At 39.5% G+C, this 16,332-nt stretch overlaps 1 protein-coding gene across 1 annotated transcript in view; it reads left to right on the top strand.

The window, feature by feature from the left end:
* Positions 1–16,332, top strand: part of LOC117182227 (calcium/calmodulin-dependent 3',5'-cyclic nucleotide phosphodiesterase 1-like) — a 1,276,250-nt gene that overhangs the window by 1,255,870 nt on the left and 4,048 nt on the right. Inside the window, exons 15-16 of the mRNA XM_033375310.1 lie at positions 5–231; positions 10,535–10,633. Of these exons, the coding sequence (XP_033231201.1) occupies positions 5–231; positions 10,535–10,633 (326 nt within the window). The remainder of the gene's footprint in view (positions 1–4; positions 232–10,534; positions 10,634–16,332) is intronic.

Genomic DNA, 16,332 nt, shown 5'->3' with positions numbered 1-16,332 from the left:
TTAGATGGACGATGGAGCTTTTGGAGGAATTCTTCAGGCAAGGTGACATGGAGAGAGAACTTGGTTTGCCGTTTTCTCCACTTTGCGACCGTAATAACACTTTAGTGGCAGAGTCTCAAATAGGCTTTATAGAGTTTATTGTTGAACCAAGTATGCAAGTTTGCAGTGACATGTTGGAGAATATTCTTGCCCCTTCGAACTCTAAGGAAAATGTAGATGAATCTACAAATGGTAAGTTATATCTAAAATAATTTTGAATAAATATACAATAAAAAGTTAACGTAGCATACATGACCAAGTCAATGGTAAATATTTATATTTAAAACCATATAGTATATATAATTCTGTAACCAAAAAGTACTCGCAACAGATTTAATTATATTTAGTCATTCTTCAATCAGCCACTATAATCTAATCATCCTATTTCAAGTACGTAAACAAATACTTGGTAAGGCAGTTCAGGCAACTTAAAACAAAATATCAGAAATAAAGCTGTATGCAACTATTATGATATAATATGAAAAAGTTTATTCATAAGAACAACCGTGGCAATTCATCGGGCGCGGATACCATTCTAAAACATTGAACCCGCTCCTGGCGAAATCGTGGTTGCGTTTCAGTTGTAACCACCTCACACGTCGGTAAGATACGTGGTTAAATTCCGTGATGATCTTAAAGCAATGGACCGGCAAGAACAGTGTGGTATCCGCGGGCAAGGAGCGACCCAAGAACGAGCTCCTTTTGTCTTTTTCCCGAAAGTGTCTTAGCATCTCGTGGACACGCGGATGCTTTTAATACTTTTCTGGCTATTGAAGCGTCAAAGCTAAGCACCTTAAAGAACACTGATGATCAAGATGAGTAATTAGACAGAATATTCTAAGTAAACTCGTCGTAACTTCCTTATAAAGTCTTAATTCCTTTTTTCCTTTTTATTCTCATCGTCTGGAATGTGCTTCTCGACTGATGCCAAAAAATCTATAACGAACATTTTTCATTTCTTGAAGTCAAAGGAAACTATGTCAAGCCGCGAAGTGCAAGACAGAAAGAATTATCGATAATAAGAAGTGCCAGTATATTCGGCACATTTCATTTTCGAAAATTGACTCCATTCTTTTAAAGTATTTGGCAGTGCGTTATCTAGGCATCCGGGGGATTCGGGCAACTGCATAGATTGTATGATACACCAGCCTGCGTAAAAAAAGCACAACTTGCTTTTATTGCAGGTACTCGGTGCGTGCATAATTCGCTCTGCAGCTATCGTCGGGAATGCCTAGACTCAAAACATGACGACAGTATGCCAAAGTGGAAACGACATATTTACGTGGAACATACCGTGAATCCTCTCGTCAAGGAGCTTTCGCAAAAGCTTTTCTTCTATTCTTTTTTAATCCGAGCCTTCGAGTTGAGAATTTGTTATAAATAATTATTGATTTAATGTTTGCACAGATACGTGCTTTTAGTTACTTCCTCCGGTTTTCTGACTATTTTAAGAAGAGCGTCTTGTCCATTTTTGACTGTTTGTGCTGTACCTAGCATGATCCTGTTGTGAATATATTCGAGATTCAGTATTCCGCGACTACCTTGAAAGCTTAAGATATAAAGTCGCGAAACGGAAAATTTGAGGTGCATGCTTTTGTTTATGTACATAAAATTTGGTGTATTGATTTCGAGAAATTGGAGCTCGTCCTTTAACCACGGAACCACTCCAAAAGAATGTACTATTTCCGCGACGGCAAGCATTTTGTTTCAAATAATTTGATCCTCTTGGATTGTTCATAGGAACAAATTGGTCAGATAAGACAGTAGTATCTGTATAGTAGAGCCTTCCTTATAGTTGTTACGTCCTACGTGTGGTTGTGTATGTTAGAGGATGTCCGTCTTTAAATTACTTTCCTAGGTATCTGAGATGCCACTTAGTTTTACTCACCACAAATGGACCCTAGCGCAATTTCTTCTTATAGGTAAGATGGTCAATATGTATGGCTGAACCCTTGAGCCTTCCATAGATGATAAATCTATGGTATAAAATGAATCAAAAGCCTTCTGGTACTTAATCCACGACATCGATAGGCCGCGGTGATAAGATACTGCGTCCTTGCAGACACACCCATCCATACACAGTTTCTTTTGACATCCTGCTACTTCTTTACTAAAAAAGAGAAAATGAGACTTTCGTTGAGGCGTGTGTTTCGCACATCTCTCGCCACACAGGTGCGATTGTCTGAACAATCCTATTGATTATGATAGCTTTGAAGATCTTATACAGTGCGCTTAGACAAGTGATTGACCTGTAATTCTTTAGCTCAATTAAGTTGTCTATCTTCGGCAGGAGTACTGTGCGCCCTTCCTCCAACCACTATGGAATATCTTCTTCTGAATTTAGAGATTGTTGTTTGAGTTTCTGGAATAAACGTAGGTGGTAGTTTTGTTAGATAGATCACTTTATTTCCATTTAAAGTATGATTCATTTAATAATGAAGGGGTCTATCTCCTCTCTACAATGATATAGTATTAGTTATGCATTTGTTAGTGTTTGAAACGCAGAAGAGCAGCGCCAGTGACGGCACAGCGCACTAGTCCTCAGGTACGTGAGATCTAAGCAACCCGCCTGCCTCGTTCCGTGAACGAAACGTCATTGAACACCGCCTGCCAAAGATGATCATACCTACGTTGAATCACCATGAATCTCTTTCTGCTGTTGCCTGGACGATTGGCAAAAGTGCAAGCTTCAAGGTGGACCGAACATACTCGGAGGTGAAAGTCTTGATCGTGTCGGCGCGCACAAGTCTTTCAGATCCCTCATTAGACTGAGTAACTCGTTCGAGAGGCCATGTTCCGCCAGATCTCATGAGAGAAGGTTCCATCACTATGACGACGTCTCTAACCATCAAATTAGGGCGCTGACAAGTCCACTTGAGCCGTTGTTGGAAAGTGTTTAAATACTCGCCGCTTCATCGCTTCCAGAACTAATCTTGCATTCCCTTGACAAGTTTCCAATGGGTCAGTCAATAAAAATTCGTCGTCTCGACTGGAATTTCCGGAATAATTCTAAGATGTCCTCCAATCAACAACTGCCCATGAGCAAGGGTGTCAAGATCCTCAACGTCAATGTAGAGGGCGAGAGGGGGCGAAAATTCAACACTGTTTAATGTTCACAAGCTAGGTGGAGAATTTGTCGCATCTCAGATTCTTGGGCTTGGCTATGCGTTTAAGATGGGTTTTAAAGGATTTCACCCCAGCTTCTCATAATTTTCCAAATAAGGAGAAGCAGGTGGGATGAACTACCAGGTGATGCCTTCGGTTTTCGTTGAATCCGCGATGAGTCCCAGTCAATCGCGCTGAGCGATAGTTTTATCTCTAAATCAACGCGATTGAAGTGAGTTGCATTATCACTCGATAACTCAGCCGGTTTCCCACGTGGACCACAAAATTGGAGTAATTCACCCTGCAGACTCTCGGTAGTAAGGTCGCTTACAGCCTCAAGATGCACTTCCTCATAAGAAAACCACACAAAAACAGCCACATAGCCCTTGATAGTACGTGATCCACGTCCCTTAGCGGCGTGCAAATGAAAGGGCCCAGCAGAATTAAGGCGGGGTGCGTGTAAAAGCTCGAAACGAAATGACTCGTTCTGGTGGCAAATGTGCCATTGCCCATTTAATGGGCATGGGTTTAGTTCAGCAAACTCAGCTTCTTAAGGTGCCAAGTCGACTTGGTTCAGATGAGACGGGATCACATCAGGCATAACAGTTACCTGAAGAAATGTATAGATCATCGACAATCGTGCAAAGCAGTTTAATAGCAGGTAAGGCAGCCCGCAACTCGAGCTGCGAAATCGTCATCCTGAGCTCCACCCTTATGCGGCCAGAAGCACTGTCAATGCGTGACAATATTTGTACAGCACTCATACATAAACGACCGTAGCCATCACACGTCAGCTGGCATAAAAAAGGCGTGGAGTTGCACTTGGCAACAAGGACTAGTCCGGAGCTAGCGAGGCAGGGTGACTTCAGACACACGAGACAGATTTTTCTTAAAATTTTCCCAGCATTGAGCCATCGACGAAGGTAGCTCTTGGTCCCAATCCAACCCATTTTGCCAAAAATGTTGCATCAAAATGTTAGCCATCGCGGTGACAGGAGAAAACCATACGCACGGATCGACAAGGCTTGCGATTGCTGAAAGGATCTCTCTTTTACTCGTAGTTTTTTGCGCAATGCCTATCGAAGATGATGTTAGCCGAAAGTCGTCGGTCTGTTGATTTCATAAAATACCCATATCCTTCACGGGACGATCCAAATCATTGAGTCTATATACAGTCAAATTGGGGCGCGAGGCCTACTTGGTAGCTTAACTTGCGTAAGTAGCCTAATCGGAGATATTCGTTTATGTGATATAAGCCTTCACCAAGTTGGGTTTGGTGGGCAACCGTAATATGTAACGACCGTCATTTTTAGAAATAATTTGTTTAAGCATTTTTTTAAAACAAAATATAGCGAAATCATGTTTTTTAAAACTTAATGGTTTAACTTTTTCCCAAATAAAAGATTTCGGGTCATGAACTAGATAAAGCAAATAGAATTTAAGAGTTTGAGGCATAGCTGATTTTAAATTTGCCAATAGTTTTGCAAACTAAATTTATTTAAACAATATATTTGAATAAAGTATTGGTAATTTTAAGTGTTTTGAAAAATAAATTCTAAAATCTAATTCTACTGGAAAAAATATGTCTGAAGCAGTATATTTTATATTAAAAATAAAATTTGTTACAACCATGTGACTAAATAATTGATTTTGCATATTCTAAATTGAATCTTAATAAGTCTTTTTGGTTAAGATTTGCGACCAGTAGGTGGTTTTGCACATTCCGTCCCCAATGTGCGTTTGTGTCCCAGCGATGTTTGATGAAGATATTTTCATATTGCTGGTCGCCCTGTGCTTCTTTGGCGATGATAGGAAGGTTATCTATTACCCAGAATCGTTACAGCTGACCCAGGCATTAGAAGTGCCAGTGATGTTCCGTTTTATTGAGCTGAGCAATGCATGAATTGGCTGAAGTTAACAGATTGGAGATAGAGGTCCACCCAAAGATAGTCCAAATTACTATAGTCTGTTGTGCGATTAAACATCCTTGTCTGATCAGGCCATTTCATAATAGTTTGGGTATCACTTTAACACCAATCAGCAATTCGACAAATCCTGGAGTATCAAATTTCTCATCTGCGAGTATAAAGTTCGGCGATAGAGCTCTTACTGTTGACGGCAGCAGGTCTACTGGAGTCGAAAATCCAATATGTATAAAAAGAATAGGCTTCGAAATTGATCGATGTAGTTAAGCCAGATATGTGTGAATTCAGTGGAGTTTTGAGATGTGCTCAGTTAATAAGCTCTTCACCCAAGCTGCTGATGTTTATCTCAAATCTTTCCAAGAGGGCGTTGGTCGTGTAAGCAAATGTAGTTGATGTGTTACATCAGAGCAAGAGTCGAGCAGGTTCCGTGTGGTGATATCACAACGCCCGCTTTTGATTTGCAAAACGGCCGTGGATAAAATCACTAGTCAAGAGCCACAGTTCTCGTGGATCGAATCGCAAAAATTTCGAGTCTTTCCAATTCCAGGCTGTCGTAGAGGTGCCGTCGTTCTTTAGCATTATTGTGTGTATGAAGTTGCTCATCTTTGTAGATGAGCACCTAAAAAGCGTCTCGAATACGCTCCGAGTCTTATCTTCGATCAGAAAATGTTTAAACTTCCATTGGAGGCAGGCTTGTGCACGTCGATCCTACTCGTTGTAATTGCAAAGTCTCGTTTCCAGTCGGATTTGGCGTTCCAGAAGTGGTGGAAGTCAGCCTCTCACGAATGTCATACAGCTTATAATGATATTTAATTTATGCTTGCTTAATTTCTGCGTAGACGGCGTCGCGACGATATCCGTTATCATCACCAATATGTCTTCAAAGAAGCATTAGATGATAGCTTTGAAAGTCCGCCCAATAAGATGGTAACAGCTCCAGCCTTGTGTGAACATCGACCAGAACAATCGTCCATTGGTCGTCGGGACATGTGATCACAGTTGACATGCAATTACAAATCACTTTTACAAGAGCCTGTTAAATATCGATCAATTCGTCCATGGTATCTGCCCTGAAAATAATGTGCCACATGAGCCTTCGACGCTGCCGTTGAGCGGTGTTTTGTTAGTGAATATTTCCTTATTCAATCACTTTTTAAAATGAAAGTAGCGCTCAAATTTCAATTTAAAAATGTGCAATTAATCACGTTTTACTGAGAAGATGTGTCACAACCACCTTTTGTTTTTTTGTCCTATGTAAATTATGTATTAATTTAGACGAAGAGGATACTGTAATTAGATCACGTTTCTTTGATTTATTACTTTGAGGCAAATTACAGAAAAAGGATGAGCTGCGTTTGTGTACTTATTTTTGAGATGTGATTCATTGTTTTGTAGAAACCGATTAGGAAAGCGAAAGAGACAGAAAAAGAAAGCAAGCGGAAGAGGAAGAGGTGCACGTGCATGCGAAATTTACACTTCTTAAGGTACAATAAACTTCCTGCGAGAAGTCACATGATCATTAATATGTTAAATTTTGTCTTGCTTAAACATGTTAAATTTTAATTTTAAGTTCTTATGAAGAAAATTAGGATATTCTATTAGTTCGGTTCGAATTTAAGATACGAAAAGGCAAAATATGATTAAAATTTGGTTACTACATTCTATCTTTTATGTTCAACATTTTTTAAATTAAAAGCAAGAGGTAAATAGGAAGACAATGAAAATAATTAAAGTGTAAGAAATAACAGTATGTTGAACGCAGACGTTACGTTTTTAATTTATTAAAGCATGCGCATGCGCTCAGTTTTGATCGCACTATCGCGTCCTGTCTGTGCCTCTCTCTGTTCACACACACTCTCTCTCTCAATCTTTCTCAATAAATCGAGCTCCGTTGGGCACACGGACACTTGAGCGAGCTTAATTAAAATACTCACGTTGTTACCCTTATATATGCGCTTAATTTTTGACTCTTATTTCTTGTTCGTACTTACTTGATAGTGTTAGTATGTCTCAACTACTCATCACTTAGCTATATCCGGCTATGAATTATGGTTAATTGAATAAGAGAGGCTTCTATCTCTCTCTGTGAAATGATATAGTATTCGGAATGTCCGTCTCACACCGGGTCGAAGCATTTACTGATTACAAAGCAAGAAAGTGCTGTCGAACATGCAGAAACACAGAAGATGCGGGCCAGATGCTGATGGGTTGAAAAAACTTCTTCCGTCTGAAGGTCCTTATACCATTTGATCCCGAAGCGGGATAGTTCTTAATGCTTCCTAATACTTTTTTCAACTTTTTTGCCCTGATATGTGAGCTTTCTTCCTCAGATGTTATCAGAGCACTGCAGAACCTATTGAAGCTATTTATGTATATTTTGTCTTCAGCCAGTAGATGCTGTACTTCTTAGACTTATTTACAAAATGCCTCGACGTCCACCTAACGTCTCCGGGAAGTGTACTTCCGGACAGATGTTATATAATCAATCACACAGTCAATGCGAGACGCATACTGTCTTACTCAGCCTATGTTTGCGCTGAGTTAATACATTCGTCTTTTGATTTTTTATGATCAGCCGTTGTATTGTTTAACGTTTTACATCCTTTTGGGAAAATCTCCGCCAAGCGCGTCATCATATTCAGTCTGCTTCTTGGGCTTGAGAGGAACGGGGATATTGATGCTTTTTCTGGTTATAAACAATCACTTTTCCTCTGTAGTTCACACTGTGGTAAAGAAGGCGCTTCGCTTACATAACCACTTCTACAAAGTTTAAGGGTGCGACTTTGCAGCAGGACGTCCCTCAGTCATACGTGCAAGAAAAAGTATTAATATTTGTTCGGCACGTCTTACTAACTTCACCTTGATTGGCTTTCCTTACTATAGGGCAGTCGGAGTTGTTGTTTGATCCATTATCGGCAGCCTGCCGCATTCGATTATTTCTGCTTAGATTTGACCTTTTTCTTTTTCAAATAGTATTTTTTCTTGTTGTTTCCTAAATCCCTGTGAATATTTACTAGACTAATCTGCTTTTTATTTATAAAACCATTAGTATTTTGTGTCCTAATGTACAGTTGCTTTCACCTCTGGACCAAATATACATGATAAAAAAGCTGCAACGAAACAGAACCTCTATTTCTGAAATAGATATTTAAAATTACGTACTATACATTCACAATATTAGCTGAATATTAAATCATTTGATGAAGTTAGGTATTTCCATCATTGAATTTAAACTGTAAAAGAAAATTCAAAAAATGTATGTGGTAGTCGGGCCACACGGCAGAAATAAAACTTCATGTGCACTTGGCGTTATATAAAGTACACTAATACATTAAGGACGCGCATTATTGTACAAATCTTGGTTAGTGGTAGAGTACTGAAGAGATATCATAGTAAGCGAGTGCAGAGTGCGATAAAGAAAACATACACGTTCTTTACGTGGCGTGGGTATAATGGAAATATCGAATAAGAGTCTTTAAAACAATTGCAAATCGCCGCACGAGAGGAGGACATGACTAAAGAAAGTATTCTAAAAATATACTCAAGTACCGAAAGTATACTTTTAAGCGAGCGAGACAGAGTCTTAAGTTCGTATGTTCGGTCGTCTTTTTGCAATACACCTCCGTCTCAAAAAAGTTTCACTTCAAAAACTTCTACTAATATTTATCTGTATGATTATTTATAGAATTTATTGATTGTAACCCTCGAAGCGCCCTAGGGGTCGTGAGCTATCCCAATTTTTTTCGGGCGATTATACTAAAACCCCCTTTGTGAATTTGAATTCTGTGGGGCCCTCCAGTGTTAGTTAAACATTTCTTCTTTCGCAAAAAAGTGACCAGATTGTTTTGCAAGCGTTCGTTCCTAATATATCTCGAGAAAAAAAAAATTCTGCATTTGCAGAAGAAAAGAAGGTAATAAGGCCCAAGAGGCTTCTTATTCGTGAAAACGCCCGGTGTGTCCAAAGCATCGCGTCTTCATATGAGGAAATGGTGTCAGTAGAGAGTAGCGCTTTCATTACGCATTATTTTTCATTTGTCATCATTTTTCAATGATAAGTCTTCAAAAATAAAGAAATTACATAAGAAAATGATGAAATAATCATTAAAAATCGTTCCTTCTAGTTCTCATGAAATGGCTCACTTCAGGTTCCCAAATAAATACCTCTTTTTGGACCTGCACTATTACCGGTTTTTTGATCTGGAAGAGCTATATTTCGAGATTTACAGGTTGAATTTCCAGGTAAACATATTGAAAAATTACTGATTTATGATTTTTTTTGTAAAAAAAGTCATTTTTTACGATTTTGTAAGTATTTCTTTTTCCTGACACGCACGAATTTTTTTGTCATCGATCTAACCTTATCGTCACACTGAAAGAATAGTTAGAGAGTATTCAGTAATTTTCTTGAATTGATATAACGGATACTCTCTTTGCAGGATCAAATTTACCGGCTGGGGTCGCCCACGATCCCACATGGCCCTTTGTGAAATTATTAGATAGGCTGGCGCTTTAAGGGTTAAATAGGTCCGCGCTTTCCATTATATGCGCAGTTCAAACTGCTGCACTCATCACAGGCCATCTACCGGATATCAGGGAAGTAAAACAAAAACCTCAAAAAGTGTTCTATTGGATTCTCAGTTCTAAAGAATGTCATTACCGAATGTCGCAACATTACCGAGCATCAAGGAATCCCAGAAGATGTATTTTATATTATTACTTTCGTTGTGACCTGGAGCGTAGTATTCTATCAGAATAGCCTTCTGATTCTCACTCCAATTCTAATCCATAACCATCTGAAATATGCTCATCCATACTTCTTAATATACTGCTTTGCTCTCTCATTCATAATAAGATCAACATATTGGCCACCATGTGATTCAGCCACTACTTCTGGCCATAGTACGAGTCCACCAGCTAGGTTAACGGGAAGTCAGTCAGCGTGAGCATATTTTCGCTGTGCCTATTATATAAAAACTTCGCAATTTATATGCTAAACCCAAATTTAGTAACAACTGGAATTAACTATTTAAAGCATAAAGTTATCATAGTATTCGTGAAAACAAGTATTATCTAGTTTGCTGAACAAAATTTAAAACAAATAAATTTGTTAAAATTGGAAAAATAAAAATATACGTGCGATAAATACGCCACGACAAACGCTGCGTGGAATTCAAAACTACCAAAATAAATATAAAGCAAATTTAAGATACACTAAAAATATAATAATTTGTCTTTCTGATAACATTGAACTAAAAATTCTTAACATTTTTTGAAATGTATGGGATTTAATAATCAAATCACAAAATTGAACCTTCTTTGTGACGAATTGATTGACAGACGCCAATTCTCAATTAAGGAATTTATCGTTTTATGCAAGCGAGGAATTTTTGCTTCATGCTGTGTGTCACTTCTAAAATTCATATCTCATTTTCTAAATTATTAATTGCATTATTTTTATTTTACAGCTGGGACAGTATCGCACGAAAAAAGATTCCATATTCTGAAACCTTGGTCACAATGTCTTGCTGATAACAAGAGGATATGGAAGGATCAAGCCGAAAAAGGTTTATTCAGTTTTTTGTGTAAATAATCGGATTCTCAACTCTACAGTGAACCTTTTTATATGTGACGTGCGCCGAAGAAAGGGTGTTTACTCTGAAAAGTAAGATTTTTCAGGACGAGCGGTTGAAGTCGACTCGATAGATCGGACTTTTAGGAGAGAGGGAAGATTCACGAAATCTCTCCACTTACTACTTCATTATCATGGAAGGAGATGGGTCGTCAACGCGGCTCACGGATAGGGTATAGATGAGACGCCTAGATGGTCTGGTGAGTGGTGGGAGATGTTTCGCGGAATCTCGAGCTCTCGAGCCAAAGCCCTATTACTCGGGTACCTAACTACTCAATTGTTAGCAATAATAATGCTCGGATATTTTTTCCGATGGTTTAATTAAAAAGAGCAGCTCATAAACTATCGAAATATGTAAAAATCTTGATTTTTATTTTTTTAGAGTAAGCACCCTTTCTTCGGCGCACGTCACATATATAAACCAACTTGACTTATCGTTAGTATTTCGATCCTAGTAAACTCTTTTACTAACAAGATTAATAACAGTGTAACATGCGTTATGACGTTTTCTATCGGAATTAAGCAGTGAAAAAGAGCGAAAACCCTTTTCCAATGAAAGATGTTGGTGGAACATAAGTAGACAAATCACAGGCCGATCACAATGACAATTACTCCAACCGAATATTTGAAGCACAGTTGTTGCAGCTCTCTTTTAAGATCTTGACAATCGATTCTATCTCCCTCGGATCGCTCGGCAAGGCAGGTTCACCGACAACGGCGTAAGAGTGACAAAGATATCAATAAAGCACTCGGAGTGGCGCTGTCTGCAGATATACGTTGTACCCGTGTGAGTGGGATACCCGGATAGTATCAACTTCTGCGTTTCTCACTTTAACTTTTAGAAGTAATTTGCTACTATGGAAGCTGCACTTAGAATAATTTAGCTATGAACACATTGGGCGTTCAGAAGTCCGCATTGACTTTGAAGAGAGAATATCTAATAAAATTCATATCCACAAGCTCAGGGTCCCGGGAGCGTCAGTAGTTATTTCTTTTCATTGATTAATCTTAGTACACTTCAGTGTACTTCAAAGGTACCAAAGAGAATTTAGTAGTTAGAGAGATAAAGAGAAAAGTGTGATACAAAGGATCATAGGGTTCTCGATGGCACACAGAAAGACGCCTCTCTGGAAGATAGCGTTGTTCGTGGTCAGACTCTAATTTCCAGGTGAGAGAGTAAATATAGTTCTCCAAAGGGGCATTAATCTCTGTAAGCATCTCATTAGGTGTAGATGAACCACCAAGCTTTAAAACAGACAGAAGATAAGTCTAAGAGACGTTGAATAGAAAGTTTTCCGGTAGTCAATCCAGGACGCTGACAAGCCTCTGTGTCTTTGCATATGTCAATTAGAAGTCTACACAGGCTAAATTATTTAATTGATCTTGTTGTTTAGGAGAGCAGCAAAGATCTTAGACAGCGTGTTCAAACAATTTCAAACCAGTTAGTGCGTTCTAAGACCACCCATTGCGTAATGGGTATTTCCGACTTTAAATATGCAGTAAAAAAGTTTTTCGTGCCCCTAAGTGCTTTTTTCACGTCTTTGTCAGAGATTGGTGAAAGTTCTTCCTTGAATGCTACAAAATTGTCACAAAACTCCTTGAAGCGCGTTATATTATTAGAATTGTTTTCAGATTACTATTTTCGGCATCTTATATACTTTTCTCCAAAAAGTCACTTCCTCTTTAGGATTTGGTAAATTTATCATAGAAACAGGAAGGTCGTTGAATAGGCGCGATGTGACAGGGAGAAACTGTTTATTTTCCTTGACCGATCTCACCCTCTCCTGCATTGTCCTCATTGCGTCACATAATACTCGTTTTTTGTCAACAATACGCTGCCTGGGTGTCAGCAGTTTCGAATGGTTCAGTGTGTGGTGGTAGATCCTCAGCTCGTAGTCAATCGCACAGAATGCAGGACATATTCTGTGTAGGCCATCCAATCTTCTTTTTAGTCGATACAAGCTTTTTTCAGACTTTTAGCCGATCGGCACTTTCACCCTTCCATTTGAATTAGCCAAAGTCTCGCAGCAACATAAACTGATGGTCCAGAGGACGGACATCGCCGAGGTATATATTTATGAAAGGTGGCATCCATTTTAGTCAAATCCTAGGGCCTAACGCCTTGATGTTCATATTCCTTTTTGTTCTGATATTGTGATCATCTCTTAGTATGTGCCTCTATTTCGCTGTTGGTTTTGATGTCGCTTCCTGCTCTTGGTCTGCAGGTTATTCATGCAGCGGTTGGGGAAGCCATCTCCTTTGATATCCAGTTTTCTAGAGGTAAGCATCTTCATTTCGTAAAGACTGTTACAAAACGTGCAGAAGCTATGGGTGTTCTAGCGTCACAGATTGTACGTACGGGACATAAATTCTCCGCAAACAGGGATAAGGCTGGCAGCGTAGCAATCCAGAAATTTATTCTTTATTTGATTCGTTTACTCGATGTGAGCGTCTTGCTGGTTCATTGTCATCTTTCCATTCACATTATTTTCAGGCCTTAACTCTAGGAATATCGATACTGTTTGCCGACCCATTGTCAGGTGCTATATGTATTCGATTTGTGCTTCGCACGGTAACCCAAGATTACCATTTAAGAAACTTCACCCTGGTGTCCTTCAGGTTTCGGCACGATTGTTAGGTCAACGCTTACGGGTTCTTCCTTAAGCAGAAACCCTTGGTGCTGGTACCCTTTACCCGTAACACTGGACGCGTTCAGTTGTTTTACCATAGGCCTTTCTGTTCGATTCTAAAGAATCGAAATAAAAAAATTCAAAGTTTATCATTAGGACAACCGTGGGATTTTTCCGGGAGCGTATGCTCATTTGAAAAACTGTACTTGGCCCTAGCGAAATCGCGGTAAAACTTTTGCTATAACCACGTCTCACGACCGTGAGATAAGTTTCTACAGTCTGTCATGTACAGAATACGATGATCCGATGAAACTATCGTGCACCCTAAGGACACGGAATGACCTAATAACTACCGCCTTCTGCATTTAGACCGTGAGTGTCTTAGCATCTTTTATTACGTGGGGATGTTTTCCAGGCTATTACGCATATAAGGCACCACCATGAGCGAGAATTTAAGGACGATTAGCTTAAGAAAATATTCTGGACATAACAGTTGCAAATTTCTTAGAATATATCTATTTCTCTTTTGCCTTTTATTCTCCTTTTCTATGATTTTTGTTTGTCAACTAGTGCTGAAAATTTGACAACGGACACGGTTCGCTTCTCGAAGTCAAGGAGATCTATATCAGGCATCTGGTGCGCACGAAAAACAATTTTCGAGAATATGCAGTTCCACTATATGTGGCACTTCTCATTCTCGACAATCGACTTGATTTCCCTAGGAGCGTTCAGCGGCGCAGTATGAAGGCTTTTGTCGTAACAATAACAAATATAGTGATAAGTAACTCCTAGTGCGTCATTCTGCCTTTGGATGTAAGTCGCTCCCGCAAGTGTTGAAAAACTACATATTATGTTTCCTAGATGCTCGGGGTGTACATTATAATCTCTGCATTTATCGTCGGGAATGTCTTAACTCAAAATGTGGCGCCTGTATGCTTAAGTGTAAATGACACCGTCTTAGCATGCAAAAAAAACCCTCCGTGCCCGACTACAATCCGGTTGATATAAGGAAAGCAAGCCCTAGATCATACGACATCGACTGATCCTCCACATTTCTGTGACAGATGCTGTGTGCTGTCTTGTCTTCCGAGTGTTGCAGCAGCCTAATCTGCTTGTTTTTACAGAAACGCTTCTTTGCAGACTTTTTTCGTGCTTCCTGACCATTTTAAGAAGAAGGTCGCGTCGATTTGCAGCTATATCTGCTGTGCCTAGAATAATGCTGCTGTGAAGAAATTCACGATTTAGTATTACAGAACCACCTTGGCAGCGCGTAATGTTGAGTCGCGGAATAAAAGATTGAATGCACATGCTTCTGTTGATGTGCATAACACTCCCTGTCCCAAAATTAGGAGATCTGAGTTCGTCCTTCGCCCATGGAACCACTCCTAATGGATAGCGCACTACAGGGACAGCCAGCATTTTTTCGCATACTTTTTTCTTTACTTACAATTTGGAAAATCAAATTTGCTTCAGAGAGTTTCCTTTACAGATTTTACATCCTGTAGGCGGCCCTGTGGCATGCCCTGGTATGTATAGGTTTCTCCAGCGCCCCCGTGTCGTATAGCGCAAACTTTATAGTAATCTCCTGAGAGTATTTCTCGACAATACCTCGAGCTACGTCTGGTTGGTCTTAATTTTGAGCATAGACCTCAAGATCATCCATGTAAAATACATGTGTGACCTTATTCTTTTAGTGGAAATATTATGAGGCAAAAGAGGAATGGACTCGTGGCATTGCCCTGAAATACACCTCTCTGAAAGGTGACGTTGGTAGTTGTCACACAATGTTTTGAAAATAAGGTAGTAAATCTGGTTTCCCAAAGCGGCATCAATCTTTCTATGTAACTCGCGATGTGCGAATGAACATTTAAGCTTTCCGAAAGACAGATGATAAGTCTATGAAGGTTAAAGTGAAAGCTTTCGGTAATAAACCCAGGCCGTCGATAGGCCGTGCTGGTAGGATACTGCGTCTTTTTTGACTCGTCTATCGATTGGCAGGTTCTCCCGGCATCCTGCGGGGCCTTTCTTTGAGCCGCATTGTTCGTATATTTCGTGTCACATTGGGCTGATTGTCCGCGCAATCCTATCCTGTAGCATAGCTTTAATGATCTTATACAGTGTGCTCAGAGAAGTGATTGGCCTGTAATTCTTCGTTTCAGGTAAGTTTTCCATCTTTGGCCGGAGTACTATGCGCGCTTCCACCAAACTCTCCGGAATAGGCTCTTCCGACTTTAGTTGTTTATGAATTTTAATACTTTTTTCACCTTCTCGATAGTGATAGGTCGCCATTCTTTTTCAGATATTATAAGGGCATTGCCCACATCCTTGTAGCTATTTGTCTTCCTTGATTCTTCTTTCAGCGAATGCCGAACTTCTTAGACTTCCCTTCAAAATGCTTTAATCTCCTCTGGTATATAGTACTCGTATTCTGTTATTTACTCTATAAATGCCCGTATTCTTGCCAAATGTCTTTCGGTCTTATTATCAGCCGTTTGTTTTGTTTAACGGTTTGCCTCTGCCAGATCTTTAGGCTTGAAGGATACCTGAATGTGGATGTTTTTCCGGGTTCTAAAGTACCGATCTTTCTCAAATAGATGCCTGCTCCCAATTGGTCTCACAAGGAAAGGTCCCATGGTGTACCTCACCGATTTCTTTTATCTTGCGATATGTTGCAGCGTAAATTTGCTATTTTTTTACTATTTCTCAATAGAAATTTTATAGAATCAAAATAAAAATATCAAAATAAGTCTTTCACTACAACTGGTCCGAACTCGCCACTTTTTTATTTGAGAACAATAAATAAGGGAGATAGAAGTATACCGTCACAGGGGATTGTTGGTTGGATTGTACAACTGTGTGTCGTGGAAGTTACCGATTGTACGAAGCATTGTACTTGTCTTTTCCGTTTGAAAGCCATGGGAAAAATCCTGAAAACCGGAAGATGGGTGCCACATGAGCTGAACGACAGGCAGCAGGAAAACCGAAAAACAACATGTGAAATGCT

Source organism: Belonocnema kinseyi, chromosome 10 (assembly GCF_010883055.1).
Source record: "Belonocnema kinseyi isolate 2016_QV_RU_SX_M_011 chromosome 10, B_treatae_v1, whole genome shotgun sequence".
NCBI classification, from domain to species: domain Eukaryota; kingdom Metazoa; phylum Arthropoda; class Insecta; order Hymenoptera; family Cynipidae; genus Belonocnema; species Belonocnema kinseyi.
This window is presented reverse-complemented; position numbering and strand designations above follow the sequence as displayed.